At 40.1% G+C, this 14,660-nt stretch overlaps 1 protein-coding gene across 1 annotated transcript in view; it reads right to left on the reverse strand.

Annotated features, from left to right (window-relative positions):
• Window positions 1–14,660, reverse strand: part of BBX (BBX high mobility group box domain containing) — a 132,356-nt gene that overhangs the window by 33,353 nt on the left and 84,343 nt on the right. Inside the window, 3 exon segments of the mRNA XM_040569161.1 lie at window positions 3,923–4,003; window positions 6,220–6,300; window positions 10,306–10,373. Of these exon segments, the coding sequence (XP_040425095.1) occupies window positions 3,923–4,003; window positions 6,220–6,300; window positions 10,306–10,373 (230 nt within the window).

The raw sequence follows: 14,660 nt of genomic DNA on the forward strand, positions 1-14,660 counted from the left end.
TTTCTATGGCATCTACCTCATTATAAAAATCACACTTATGACCATGACCTTTCAGATGCAGAAGTTAAATATAGCCTCTTATTTCTTTCTTTTTTTTAAAAAAAAAAAACACTTTATTATCCAAACAGCCTTTTGTCAGTCAAGGAGTTTCATTAGATGAAAAACAAATTATGAATATCCACCACCATTTTACTGCCAGCTATTTAAGATATAGTGAATAATATTTGACTGTGCATTAATAATTTAGTATTAAACTAAAATTATTCAAAATCCTAGTTTTCCTTTGACACAGTTCAGTGAACCCACTCAGGATCCCAAGACTCAACTCAGGAGGAAGGGCTCCTGTATGCTGCACTTTGTAGGAAAAGAGCCTTAATTTTATCTTCCTTCCAGTGTAATACAATTGCAGTTCTTAATTTCTTCAGTGCAGTATGAATGGCAGAATAAGGACAGAAACACCCACACCTTAAAGTATAACCTGAGAACATGTAGACATGTCGTGCCTTCTGAGGTACAATGTGAGAAAAGACTAAAAGATACAGGCTTGACAATAGCACGAGCACTTCTAACAAAATGCAAGCGAGATCCCCTGTAGTACTAATTGGAAGAAAGGGAGGCAACATTTTCAGCAAAAAAAAATTCTCTTCGTAGTCAAGAAAACAAACAGCGAGAGACAAAATTAGCACTTGTTCTGGTATATTTGTCTAATTTATGTAAGGACTTTACTTGGGAAAACTGCAGCATTACCTAAGGGAAGGCTGGAAGACAAGATACTGACTAGATCTCACACTCCAAATTTCACAGCATTTTGACCAGAAGTTTTGGATTCAAACCTTCTGTTCAGCACAGAAATGAACAGAAAGGGCTGCCCTCAGGTCTACTGAAAGCGAGTATGTGAGAACGCAGCATGGACAGACCCATCCTCAAGCGTGCATTTTTCTCTAATACTGATAACCTGCTGGACTAGCAAGGAGAATCCCATCTTGCTGCATGCTGGATATGATTGTATTTTCGTTACATCACCTAGAGAAAAACCTCAGAAGAGGACCTGTAAGTGAAGAGGGTTAAACTAGCAATGTTACTGCTGTCGCTCTCTGGAAGCATTTTCTTTGTTTATTTAAGGATCAGAGTTTAGCTAAGTAAATCTAAGAGGTCCTCGTGTTCCTTCCCTGCGAAGCAGTCCTCACCATCTGTTCGCGTTTGCCAAACACACAGCCAGTACGACCAAGAGAGCAAAGGGGCCCATCTGCTCTGCCTCCCTCACTTGGCAAGGAGGATGACAGCCACCAGCCCATGTGGCCAGACGGCCCGCAAACAAGCGCCATGCCAAGCAGCACAGCCCACTGCTGAGAAGTCACTGGCCTACATAATGGCCTTCCATAAAGGTACAAGTGAGAGGGGCAAAAGCGGGACCGAGCATTTGCAAGATCAGAGCAGAGAGAAAAAGTCAAGAATGTAACTTGGAAACACACCAAAAATAAAAACAAACAAACAAAAACCCAAACAAAACAACAAACTTATGAGGACATCACATCATCTTGGAAGGCCGGTGCACTGGCTGCCTGCACACCCACAGGACCCAACACAGTCTCACTCCCAAGCCTCTAATCATCTCTTGTGGCGAGACAACACCGGGCAGGCCTCATTAGCCACATCCTCATCAGCTTTAATTGAAGACTGCGACACTTGGGCCAGCCAGCCAGGCTGAGGCTCTATAGAAGAAAGAATCCCAGACGGCATCAATGCAACAAGCCCTTTCTGAGTGACAGCGGCCTTGTACTCCAGGGTAGAGGTGTCCATTTAAAATGCCATACCTACTCAATGGGATCACTGTCCTCACAAAGACTCACTCTCACTCAGCCTGCCGCAACAGCAGTAAAGAGACAGGAAACATATGAAGAACGCCCAGCCAGAACCAAAAATGAGGTGGGACGGCTGCCAAAAGACTGCAGGCACATCAGACCACAGCACAATTCGCATTTCTTCACAGGTCTGCTTGGCCACTGGCTAAATAACTACTTTTTCTCCCTCTCGTTTTTCTTTTGTAGCTTTGTACATTGGTGACAGCAGCCTACTGCAAATTGCTTACCATAATTTAGCTTACTAAATGCAGAGATGCATTCATATAGACAGGACCCAGTAAGAAGTGGCGCATTAAGGAACGGGATTTTTGCCAAACTTGACAAAGACACCCTGTGCAAATGAAAGCCCTTATATTTGAAGGAGCACAGGCAGCTTTAATAGCCGGAATAATAATAATAAAAAGCTTAAAGAGGTTCTTTAGCATGCATAGTATTTTCCCCTGGAACAAAGTAAATGAAAATCAGGCTGCAATCTTAAAGCCATTTCTCTATTGCTTTAGATAAAACATGATGTTAGTCACTGCCATTAGGGCTTCACAACGAAAGCATAACACTGGAGAAATAACCATGGGGAAAAAAAGATTATTTTTTTTGTAGTGGGTTCTGTTATTTCCAGACACTGAAAAAAAAAGCAACCTAAAAAAAAATCCACCCCCCTCCAGACTGCAGACATATTTTAGTATTTTTAACAGGAAAAAGATTAACCCTGACATTAACGCTGTCCTCTCCAGTTTCTAATTAACTTTCTAAGCACCTTTTCTTCCTAACATTTGATGATTCATAGATGCACTCCACTTTGACAAGTGAGCTGGCATAGCATAGCGGTATGAGATTAAATACAGTCACATCCTTAAGACAATTTTCAGGTTTGCTGTTGTTTGTTCATGTACAAGACGAATTGATTTTAGGTTCTGTAAAATTTTGAAGGTATGGCTGAGTCAAGCTTTATAGTATGATTTGAAAATGCTGTAATCAAGGTATTTCATACCCTGTTCAACTCTGAATACAGCAAAAAATGATGTAGAATTAAAATGTAAGATTTTTGAGACTAAATTAGCAGATTCACTAGTGTGAGACTTGGCAAGAAAAGTCACAGGAATGTTCCACACTGTAGATCTTTTACTTTCTTTGAAAGCTTGATTTCATCAAATGGCTTCATCCTGCTAAAATCCACTAATATTCTCAAAAGAACTTTCCAATTTAATCTGTAATTTAAAAAATGATAGCATGTATAAAAACGTTTTTACAATCAGAGACATCAACTCTACTGTATCTTTTATAGAGGTGTTTCTATTCAGGTATTTTATGGCACCTGAATCAGTAAATTATTATTTATTTTTTCTAATTGGACTTAAGGAACACATCAAAGCACATGCCAGCCAAGCTAAAAATGCACAGTATATAATTAGCTTAACATTTAATAGAAGTAAGCATGTTGTCTGTAGTCAAACCTCTGTAAGCACATGGCATAATCAACAGCATTATCTTTTCATCCCCTTACGTTCCTCCAGGATAGCGCCAGCTCTTTTCACACACACCCTAAATATACATTCAGCATAAGAGATTCTGCAAGTAGTACCAGACTCCCCCAAATGGGCAAGAAGAGAATAGGTGTCAAAAATCAATTTGTAGAAGCACATTAAACATGTAGAGAAGAAATTCATAAAAACAATCTCTTAACGACTCTAAATTTTCAATACATGAAGGAGGGAGGACAACTTATAGACTTAGATGTCACCACCTAACAGTGCTGTTACATATCCTTGTAGCTATGGTAAGCTTCCTTTAGCCTGCAAGTTTATTTTTCAAAGGTTTCCTGCCTCTGGAGCAGCTGTATCTTTTTTACAGCTTTTTATCCACTATCTTTTGTGTACGCTATGGACATCTCTTCAAATCACTGCTTTTTTCCCCTCAGGATTTTCTTAATGCAATGCTGTCATGAAGATAAACATCTACTGGTGGGAGCCTCTTAAGAGAAAGGGTGATTAACCATTCAGCGACAGCCCTTATTGGTTCATTGCTTATTCCCATCCTCCCCCATCATATTTTAGCTATTATACCTCAGCAAACTGAAACAATGCAGACTCCTCAGTTTGTTTTACAGCTCCTGGGACTCCTGGCTGTGATGTGCTTGAAGAGATCTGTCAAGAAAACAATTGTTTTTGCATCGCTTAACTCTTTACTTTCATTATCAAACTTCAACATGTGAAATTTCTGATCCATGATACTGAAAGACCATCGGTACCAAAGAACATGCAGATGAGTCCCAGCATACCCCTACAAAGCACAGTACCTGTTTTCCCAGGAGACATGGAAATAGTGATCTTGAATCATTTTTCACAATGAAAACCTTCCTAGGATTAACAGAACAGGCTAGAACGTTTTTTGAAGGGCTTTTGTTTGCCCGTTGACATGTCAAAAGAGGGTTAACAACAAAAACTTAACACTAGGTTGTATTTCACTGTTCAGTGAAAAGACCGAGCCACAGAATGGTGGTGCTGATAGAGCACAAATTGCTGCTCAGCGTGGAAGATAAGTGTGGGCAGGGACACAACATATGCATGCACTTTTAGAAAAGATACCAGTTCTATCCCAGAGACTAAGGGAACTTTTTTTTTTTTAAAACTATGTAGCTCGTGTCAATTTTTTTTGGTTGCAAATTACACTTTGAATTCATCACAGACCTAGGTACAAGTACTATTTATTTTGTCATTGACACACAAACCCATCACGTACTAATTAGGCACAGCCTCACTACAAACTGATTAATGTTGTTGAAAAATAAAATGAATGAGCTAATACGCATTTCTAATTGTTGATCAGTGAACTACTTCTAAACTACAAGCTTTAGCAGTGCAGACGAGCTTGTTTCCTGGAACCCACTGAAGTTCTTTGGTTGGTAAGAAAAAGCAGAGGTCATGAACCCTTAGCAAGAGCATATCTTCCAGCACGCAACACAGTTCTTGCTACTACCACATGATTCTGGCTCTTTCCTGCTTGGGTATTGTAAAATGAACTCAATAACTGCACCGATATTTTTCATACTGGTTAAAAGACAGGGAACAAGGAAATTGAAGGAGCAGACTTATCAAAAGGAACTATACAATGTTTTATGTTGCTCAACTGACAGTTTAAGTACACAAAAGTATCTCAGAAATACTAAGATGGATGTTGAATTAGTACCATTAATTAACACTGGAATTAACCAATTTTAAGAAGCTTTTAAGTATTGTTTTCATTAACAGCAAGCCAGGCATTTCCTAACAAGACAAGCCAGCAGGCTGTTTAGGAGCCTAATCACAGGTTATGTATTTCATTCTGGCCATTACCTTTAATCAGAAATAAAGGATCAGTGCATTAATCATTTTCTAATACATTTTCAAAGCCTCAGATCTTAAGTTAGAACTCAAGGTCTTGTGGGTTAATGTTAAAACAAAATCACGCTTTCTGTATGCCAGGCCTGGTATATATCTACTCCTTAAGTGATGACATTTAGGGAGGAATATGAAGGTGCATACAGCAAGGAGTATTAAGACAGTAAGATTCATGGCTGGTCTGAAACCAGCTAATAAAAGAAGCCCCTGCTGTAATAAACTTTCTTTCCAAACGCACCTTTTCAAATGCCACCCAGCATCCTGTACAATCAATATTTATACAGCTAAATATTTAAGCCACTAAATTATGATCATTTAAGAAGCTGAAAAAGACATAAACAAGCAAGTGATGCTTACAAAGGGCCAGGACTCTCTGCAATCTCATTTGCGTCATGTTATTTTTGTCAATTAAATTCATTAGAACTTGAATTAAATATGGAGTATTTAAAAACAAAAGCAAAAAAAAAACCACAGTTCAGTAGCACTATATAGCTATTAGTGGAAATATATTAACACAAATGTTTTACATTGCAAAACCAAGGCATAGTTGCATAGAGCTGTTTTGTGGTTACAGAATAGAAGTAAATCTTGGAAGTTCCAGAACTACAGTTATTTTTGATGGAGTCAGTGACTAAAGCAGTCAGAACGGCTAAATGACACCCAAATATACCTGTTGAGACTTTAGTCAGTAAGACTCCAGTTAATACCTAAGTGCAGGAATGACACATCCTAAATCACTGCTTAAACCACAACTCTATTATTGCTCTAGGGTTTCAATCATGTCCCTGAACACAATCTCCTGCACTTCAAGCCAGACACATCTACCAGATACATGATACAGTAACATAAACCTCAAAACAAGGAAGAAATACTACCATGAATTTCAGTCAGAGGTGTTTAGTTTCTCTTTCAGCTAAACACCAGGTAGCTCTTGAAAAAAAAAAAAACACAAACAAAAAACATTCCCTTTTAAAGAAACCCACCTCTGCAAACTGAAACAATGACGACTTCTGACACGCTTCCATAGAATTAGTCGCATCAGATTGGCAAGTACTCGAGGAAACCTGAAACAAGGAGTATGGAGAGTAAGACCTCAAGGGTTTTTTCTTTCAAGCTAAGAACAACAGTGGGCAAAATGAAATACCAGGCAGCAATAACATGCTATGTTTAAGATGGACAATGTAATGTTTCAGATTCCTGGACTGGTCGAATCCTGGTTGAATCAAAATAAAAGGTGAAAACACAGCTTAGCACCCATTTTAATGTATTTCACAACTGCCTAATTAGAAAGAGTATGAAAATACCAGGGATAGTTGTTTTTTTTTTTAATTCCAAACTGCAGAAGAGTCTTCCACAACAAATACTACATTGATGATTTTGGGCTGCATACACAGATACCTTGTATTCATGATGCTATCTACTACCTCTTTAATTTACACTTCCATTCTGAAGAAAATTAATTACTTAGAAGCTAAAAAGGAAGTTTTTGAAACCACTAAGGGTTGCCTAGTGACAAAAATAATCGCTAAACACTTCACAGCATGAAAATAAGTAGTTAAGGGTGCCACAAACCTTAAACTGCTCAAATAATGAACATAAACATCTGTTTAGGGGTGTTTATGAGAAGCAGTACAATAAAGCATCATAACTTCTGAAATCAAAACACAAAGAAATGACTGCTCAAAACCCCAAACCAACAGCCAGCCTCATCTGATTTCCTAAGACCTTATCCATACTGCTCTTATTAGCCAGGAGTTTGTTACTCAAGCATCCTTCCGTAAAGGGATTGTACTGAATAGGAAATGACACGTTTGAGTGTAAAATATTTACATGTGTGACTCCTAGGAGCTGAGGCATTATTAATATAAAATATGGTACGTAACATAACTCATAGAAAACAGCAGAAAGGAAGGAGGCCTTGTGGGATTTTCGAAAGGTAGGTAACAAGACGGAGTTTTTTTCCCCTAATGATTTTCAATTTTTCATGGAATTCCAGGTTATTTGAAATATTTCAACACAAATGTATTTTTTACCTCATTTCTTATCAGAATGAGCGTGTCAATAGTATTTATTGGTGAATGGCCACGTGAGATTTGGCTAGCAACTGCATCTGTTGCCTGCAAGAACGAAGTGCCACAGAATCACCAGGCCTGCAGTACATGCAGCTTGTACTGCTGCTCCTGCCACTGGTTGCCCCAAGATGCTCGTGCATGGCAAGTGCACAAGCGCATTTCACTTTGGGAATCTGCTGTGGCTCTGCCTCTGCAACACAAGAGCTGTTGTGCCCACACTCCCAACTTGGGGGAAATTAACAATCTCTGGGGCTTCTAATCTCTGTCACGCTGAACCTGACCAAAGAGATACAATAATTACTGAAGGGAACGGTTGTACAAATAGTGCCATTGCATGGCTCTCATTTCCTGCTGTAATAAAGAGTCCTCAACATTGCATCGTTTCTTCTCCTCTCTCCTCCTACTGGCTTATCCTCAGCTGCACTGAAACAATCTTTGTGTCTGATTTACACCCCAGGCAACACCATTGCATGCGGGCCCCGGGCAGCCTGGCACCGCAGGCCAGACAACCACTCATTCTCAGCCAGGAGGAAGCTGTAAGGATGCTGTCTCCGCATCCTCACAGTCCCTTGTGGGTTACTTACCATAGCCTGCTCTGAAATGAACAAAAGAGACACAGGACAGCACCTGACTCACATGTTCTCCTTCCTCACTCAGTGATCCAAGACTTGTATCTGGTCCTGATATGCAGGGCAGCAGCACGGGGGAACTGGCAGAAGAACCACGTTTTGGACTGTGCTACAAATTCAGGGCTTTCTGGGAAGTAAGCACAGAGACCACTAGGTGCTGCTCTAAGGCAAGCAACTGTCCTCACGGCCTTGGGAAGGGGGGGGGTGGCAGGGAGGGAGCTTGAACGCAAGGAGCATTCCTCGAGGAGTTTCAGGTTTATTGCAGTTGTTTAATTAGCAGAAAAGTGGCAGGATGAGGTTTTGTCTCGTGCAACGAGAGTTACAAGAACAGTCCTGTTAAACATTTTTGTTCAGGTGTTTGACAAAACGTGCTCACAATTCCGCTTAACTGATGGAAGGACCCAAATATCAGGTGAAAAGTCTTCACTTATCCGTATCCTTTATCTACTGTTGCTAAGGTTTTTAACTTTTCTTGCCTGTTTAAGAGCTCAAGACACTGTTTGGAAATCAATCACACATCAACACTGAATTCTGTTATCAGACGAAAAGCCTTCTGGTCTATTGAAAAAAATTACAAAAATAGGAACATAACCAGCACAGAAAGATGGTGACCAAAGCACTTTCGTAAGCATCACTACTGTGCCTCTTTCCCCTTTTCCTGCTGGTGCATGTTCGCTTTGTTACCTGCTGTCTGGAGTGCTGACAACGCTAAGTTTAACCACCTGATTTGAAAAGCCCCTATATATCCATTTAGCACACGCTTAACAGAATAGCAGTGGGCGTTGAATAAATTTACTCGGGATTAGCAGAGCTGTTACGTAAGGATCCTTTTCCTCATCATTTCCGAGGTTCTGAACAAACTGTGTCAGTGCTCCCCTCCTTTGTATCAACAACTTTTAAGATGCTAATAGTATTTTAAGATGTTTGCTTACAAGGCCACCCAAGTCTGCATAATCGTACATATGCAAGCAGTCAAACTAAATGTAGACAGGCAATCCTAACTCTGGCAGTCCCCCAATTTAAGAATCACATATATGCATGCGATTCTTCTATGTACACACACACTTCAATAGCAATGAAGACTACAGGATATCACTTAGAGGATTCTTTTAAAAATGACATTCCATCTCTTTTTTTTTTTTAGTAGCAATGCCGAAGTTTTAGATATATGGCATGTAATTTATAGCCTCATATCCATATAAAATCACTATCTATGTTTTCCAGAGTTAAGCAACTCCTGAACCTTTTCATGGAGGATACTTAACAGTTACTTTTGTTCACCTATTTCTCCCCACATCAATACAACCCAAGTCTCCCCATTTTAGAGGGAAGAATCATACCAATTCCTCAATGAATTCTTGAGCTTTTCTTATTTAGCCTGTCATACCACATCCCAGTATGTTCTGCTAACCTTCCAAATGCTGTTTTGAGGGTGAAACTGTTCAAGCATAAGCATGGAAATTCAACCATAGGCTGTCCAGGCATGTAGAAGTGAACATCTTATGACTCCTCTGTCCGCTATCCCAAGGATGGCAAGTCAGAAGTGCTGCTCAGTTATTCAGGCCTAAGTAGTTTTTAGGAACTTTACTGCACTTGGGACAACACAAGCCTAAGAAATATTTGCTCCATATCCAATCACCTGAATCGAAACGAGAATGACTACCTATTTTACCCAACATACAAGCCACCTTACGAACAATTTTCAAAACTGGCCCATAAAGTAGGTAACAATCAGTCTGAAGAAAGACTGGAGGTCCCTGCGCTCTTGAAGATACACAGAAACACTCTTATTTACTGTAGGCTTTCGTAAAATAAAACATTTGTGATGGCAACTGAACGACAAACTTCAGACATAAAGACTTAGTCAATAGGAATAGACTGCAATACTTTGATTACTTGTTAGTACTTGCATGGTTTCAGAATGCATATGTAATTACACTGACTGTATGGAAATTATTCAGTATTTATTTTGCTATTAGCGCCAAGGCCGCAGTTGTATGAGGCGTTACACAAGCACGTAAGCGTATGAATCCCTTGCCCAAAAGAGCTTGCACACCACCTGTTTGTTAACAGTCACTGTATCTCAACCCTTCCATCTGTGACAACATCCTCTCACTGGGCAGACCTGCCTGGTTTGATCACATATTCATCAGTCTGTGGAGTTGATACAGAAGTGGTATCAAACCCAGGCCTGATGTCTATGGTCATGGTTGGAGTACAAGACTCACATCACTGGGCTCACACTTCAGTTCCACCTGAGGTTACTTAAGATGTGTCTTAAATTCCACTTCCCACTTGACCGATAGTCCTTTTCAGAGCTCTTTTTAAACTGATGGCTTGTAGTAAGGGAGAGAAGAGAGTTCCTTACCTCTTGTGCAGTCAGGGCATGCTCCCCGGCTAAAAGCAGCATACTTAGGCCTCCCATTTGTGTAGGATCTGTTAAAAGAGTAAAAGCAAGTCTGAAGTTTATTCATTTGCTTGTTTAAGGAGCCTACCATTTGCAGTGTTAAACCCCCAGAAGACTACTTGTCACAGACACTCTGAGCGAGCTGCCATAAAAGGCAGTTCAAGAGAATCACAAATAACCATTTCTGTACCCTCTGGGAGAGGCTCTCAAAGCTGTTTGAAGGATTTAATTGGATTTGTGTGCTTAACACCTCATTGCGTGGATTTACAATTTTACCGCCAAAGGTTATATGCGCTACAGAGCTGGCTATCTTTAAAACAGGCAAGCGTAATGATCTCATACATCTCATACACAGATACACACAAAGACACACTAATATCCCACTTGTTTATAACTCAGTGGATGCTCCTACCAAGAGAGCAGTTTTCTTCCTTAGCCACTGAACGAGTAAAGGGATGGAACGAAATGACACGATCAAGCTCTGAAGCAAAATTCAGCTTTAACAGAGAGCTGCATTTAGTGGTGAAAAGTGCCAGCCTGACAGCACTGAAGCATGAAGTGCTCAATCCTCCACGCCAGAACAGCACAGGCACCAGCCAGCCAAGCTGGTGACTGCCTACTTGCTGCTCCACCGATACAACATTTAATTGAGGAAAGCAAAATGGAGATATAAGTGTTCTTTCTTTGAGTGTTTGGTTCTGACAGTTTCTAGCCTCCAGGCTCCAAGCACCTCACAAGTTCTGGAAAAAAATGACAGCAAAAAGTAAAAGCTATCAACACTGTCACTCCATTACTCACGGAGTGGCTTTGCCACTCAAAACAGTGGTTGCTCTTCATCATTATGAAGACAAGTCATCTGATCTGGGGGGAGTGCCTTGGAAGTAATGCAGGACCTCAATTTAACAAAGAGATACACAGAGAGAGGAAAACAGCCTGTGGTCCAAATGTCTCGCACAACAGCCACAGTATGAGAGAAAGAGAAAAAAAAAAGCATTATCCTTGCTGTATTCCTGAAAACACCAAGTTATCTTTTGGTAATTAACCTCTGCAGGTCTTACTAAGTGTACTCACGTCTTCCAATTTCCTTTTGCTAAACTACACAAAAAACAATTTCTCCAACAATAAATTACACGTGCTTGGGGCCATTCTTTGGAACGGCGGCTAACTGGCACAATTACCCTCGTCTGCTTGGTTAAACTGCCTCTAACACAATAGCTGCATCCAAAATGCCCACTGGGAATTTCTGTGGCCCATTACAACTTGAGAGCCAAGTCTAGGTGTTTTTTGGAGAGAATCAATTGACGTGTTACCATACCTGCAAACCTCTCAGCGGTTTTGCACTACAGACAATCAAGCTCCAGTTCACAGGAACACTCACTGGTACTGTTTAATTCAATACTACAGATGCTGCCAAAGCTCCTCCCTTGGACAGCATCTCACACTGACATTCACAGGAAAAAAGTTTGTTAATACTCTTAAAACAGCAGTTAAAAAAAAAAAAAGATACTCAGATTGCATAGGAAAGCAGTGTGAATAAACCCAAGCTCATCCACTATCCCAAGGATAGAAGAGTGGTCACTATAGCCTATATAGTACTTGCTTCAAACCCCATGATGTTCAACTGAAATTACTTTTTTTCCTTTAATGTAATGAACAGATAGAATTGTTTTTGTTGTTTTGTTTTTAAGCATTTTATTTCAAAATAAAAATAAAAAAAGGAATAGAATATATTAAGTTTCTGCAAAGAGACAAGGCACTATCAGAAGCGTAAAGTCTAGTAGCAAGCAGTGGCTAAAGAAACGGAGACAGAAATGGGAAGGGTCAGCAAATGCTTAAGCACAATTCGTAAGTGAAGAAATCCTGTCAATATAGCACCTGTTACCATCAATATACTTGATCAAGCAACAGTTCTGTCCCTTAAACAAGAGGAAATCAGAGCAATTAAAAACTGAAAACTAAACATGCATCTCAAAAGACACTGACTGAAGAGTCAGTAATTTTGAAGGAGAGACTGGAAGAGATCTCCAGGTACACCACAAACTTACTGAGCTCCACATTAAACAGTTAGGGGCTGGCTGGCTGCTTTTTATTTCTTTATTCGCATTGGAATACCAACGCAGAACCCAAGTCCTCTAAATATTACAAGTTTTCTTTCAGTTTTCAGCATACGTTTACTGAGGGCTAGGTAAAGGTACACTTTTTTTTTCTGGTGTCCATATCATAAAGTTTAAATAACTTTTCTCTAAATTTCCATCTGCTGTATGTACAGGAGTCACCCTGTGCTTCCTCCACTTGCTTTACTAGCTTAAACAAATCAAGATGTCCTGACATCATCACGTGTTCATCTCCCACAGTCACTGTGATCCCTATAGCTCTCCTCTCCAGTTAACACCAGGTGGAGTTCATCTTTCTTGCACATGAATGGTCAGCAGGGTAACCACGTCAGATGAGCTCTCACCTGTACTCTCTTGAACACTATTAATCCTTCTCTATAGCTCCTGAAAATACTCTGCCTGACACACTGCAGCACAGCACTTTCTTCTGCCCACATCACACCGATGGCTCACAGCTCCTCTCTTGAGATTCGTTTTCATTGCCTTAGGTCTTCCTCCTCCTCAGTTTTCGCCAACTGGAGAACACCTAGCTTATGGCTCTAAAGTTCTTCCCTCACTTCTAAATATTTTCTTGGCTGAACAGGTGGTCTCAGTTTTCTGCCTTTCAAATAAACAGCTTATAACAAAATGACAAGAATAGGCTTTTACTTTACCTTTTTTTTCTCCTCCAAGTAAGCAAATACTTACACTGTTTATTTAAAAATAAAAATTAAAAGGATGAAAAAAAATGACAGCTCAGTGGAAAGTTAATTTTGTGCTTGAGCAAATTGAATACTTATGCTGCAGCTGTAGCAGAGAGCTAGCACTTAAAAATCTTTCCACTATGGTTTCAAATTACAAAATAAGCTTATATAAGGGAAGACAAAATGTATATACACAAACACTGCCACATGCTTATAGAACCTTCTCAGCGCAATAATGTTTCTCTTATGGCACTAAGAACTTACTGGTATGAAAAAATAAGCATTAAGTGCTATTTTATAGTCCTCTACAGTTAAATCAACAGGAATGAGAAAACAGCACACACATCTGACTTATAGAATGGGAGGTGATTGGTGGCTTTCTCAACAGCTTTCAGCAGTGATTAACCTTGCACCATCTCACTATTTGGGAACGACATACGTTATTAGTACTAGCATGGTTAGAAACTCAGCAGGCTGGCTTGTTCAACGTGGCAAGTTTTCAATCTGAGGAAAGGAAGAACGGAGGAAGAAAAAAAGCTAGCAAGCAACAGTTTCAGTTAACTTTCACCTGGGTTCAGAACTATGTTGCTTTCTACAGAACAAATTTTGCATCTCTATCAGGACATTGGCTATTCTAGGGAATGTCCTCTTCTGACACAGCACTACAGAGGTGTCAGAAATCCTGAGCTTTTTCACAGGAAAGCTGTTGCCCACTTGGCTCTGTAGTTGTGACAGTAGATGCTGCAATAAACGCATTCACCTGAGAACAGCTGTTCTTTGCCTGATGCCCTAGAACAGATCACAAGGGGGGCACGAAAAACATGCTCAACTACAGCTTGCAGGCTGGATGAGCAAGGACACCACTAGCAATGCTGCAGGTCAGGAGCCCAGTGATGGTGCCACACCTCAGGCTCTTCATACAACAACAGGTCAACGCAAGAAGCATAAAAGAAGTGGGATGGTTGCTGTTGGAATGCCAAAAATACGAGAAATGGCCTGGGACAGGGGAGGACTTAAAAAGGAAAGGAAGATTTTATGCTTTATATATAAGGTTTTCCAAAATGAAATGTGAAATGTAAAAATAAATCAAAAAGGATTTACAGCTACCAACAAGTAAAACAGATTTCCTGGAACAACTGTGGATTGCCATATAATCCTTGTCCTAATGATGCTATCTGCCTTGAAGATGCAAGACAGCAGCATTTCAAAGATAAAGGTGTTTCTGTGGTTGTTCACCTACGTTTTAGTTCATCAGCCAGTACACAGCCTGGATTTTAAAAGAGGTTGTGCTGGGCAGAACAGTCAGATTTGAATTAAGCTATCACATGAAGCAGAGGGGAGAAGAACCCAAAAAATATGAACTGGTCATGAACTGGAATACGACTGACAACATCGTAATCCATTTGGTACGACAAACCTGTTGTGATTTAGATGCTGCTAACATCTCTGTCAGGAGCTCCCATTATTTTATGGGTGCTGTTACACTTGTGAAATAGCCAAACTTCACTGGCATGAGGAC

Source organism: Cygnus olor, chromosome 1 (assembly GCF_009769625.2).
Source record: "Cygnus olor isolate bCygOlo1 chromosome 1, bCygOlo1.pri.v2, whole genome shotgun sequence".
In the NCBI taxonomy this organism is placed as follows: Eukaryota; Metazoa; Chordata; class Aves; order Anseriformes; family Anatidae; genus Cygnus; species Cygnus olor.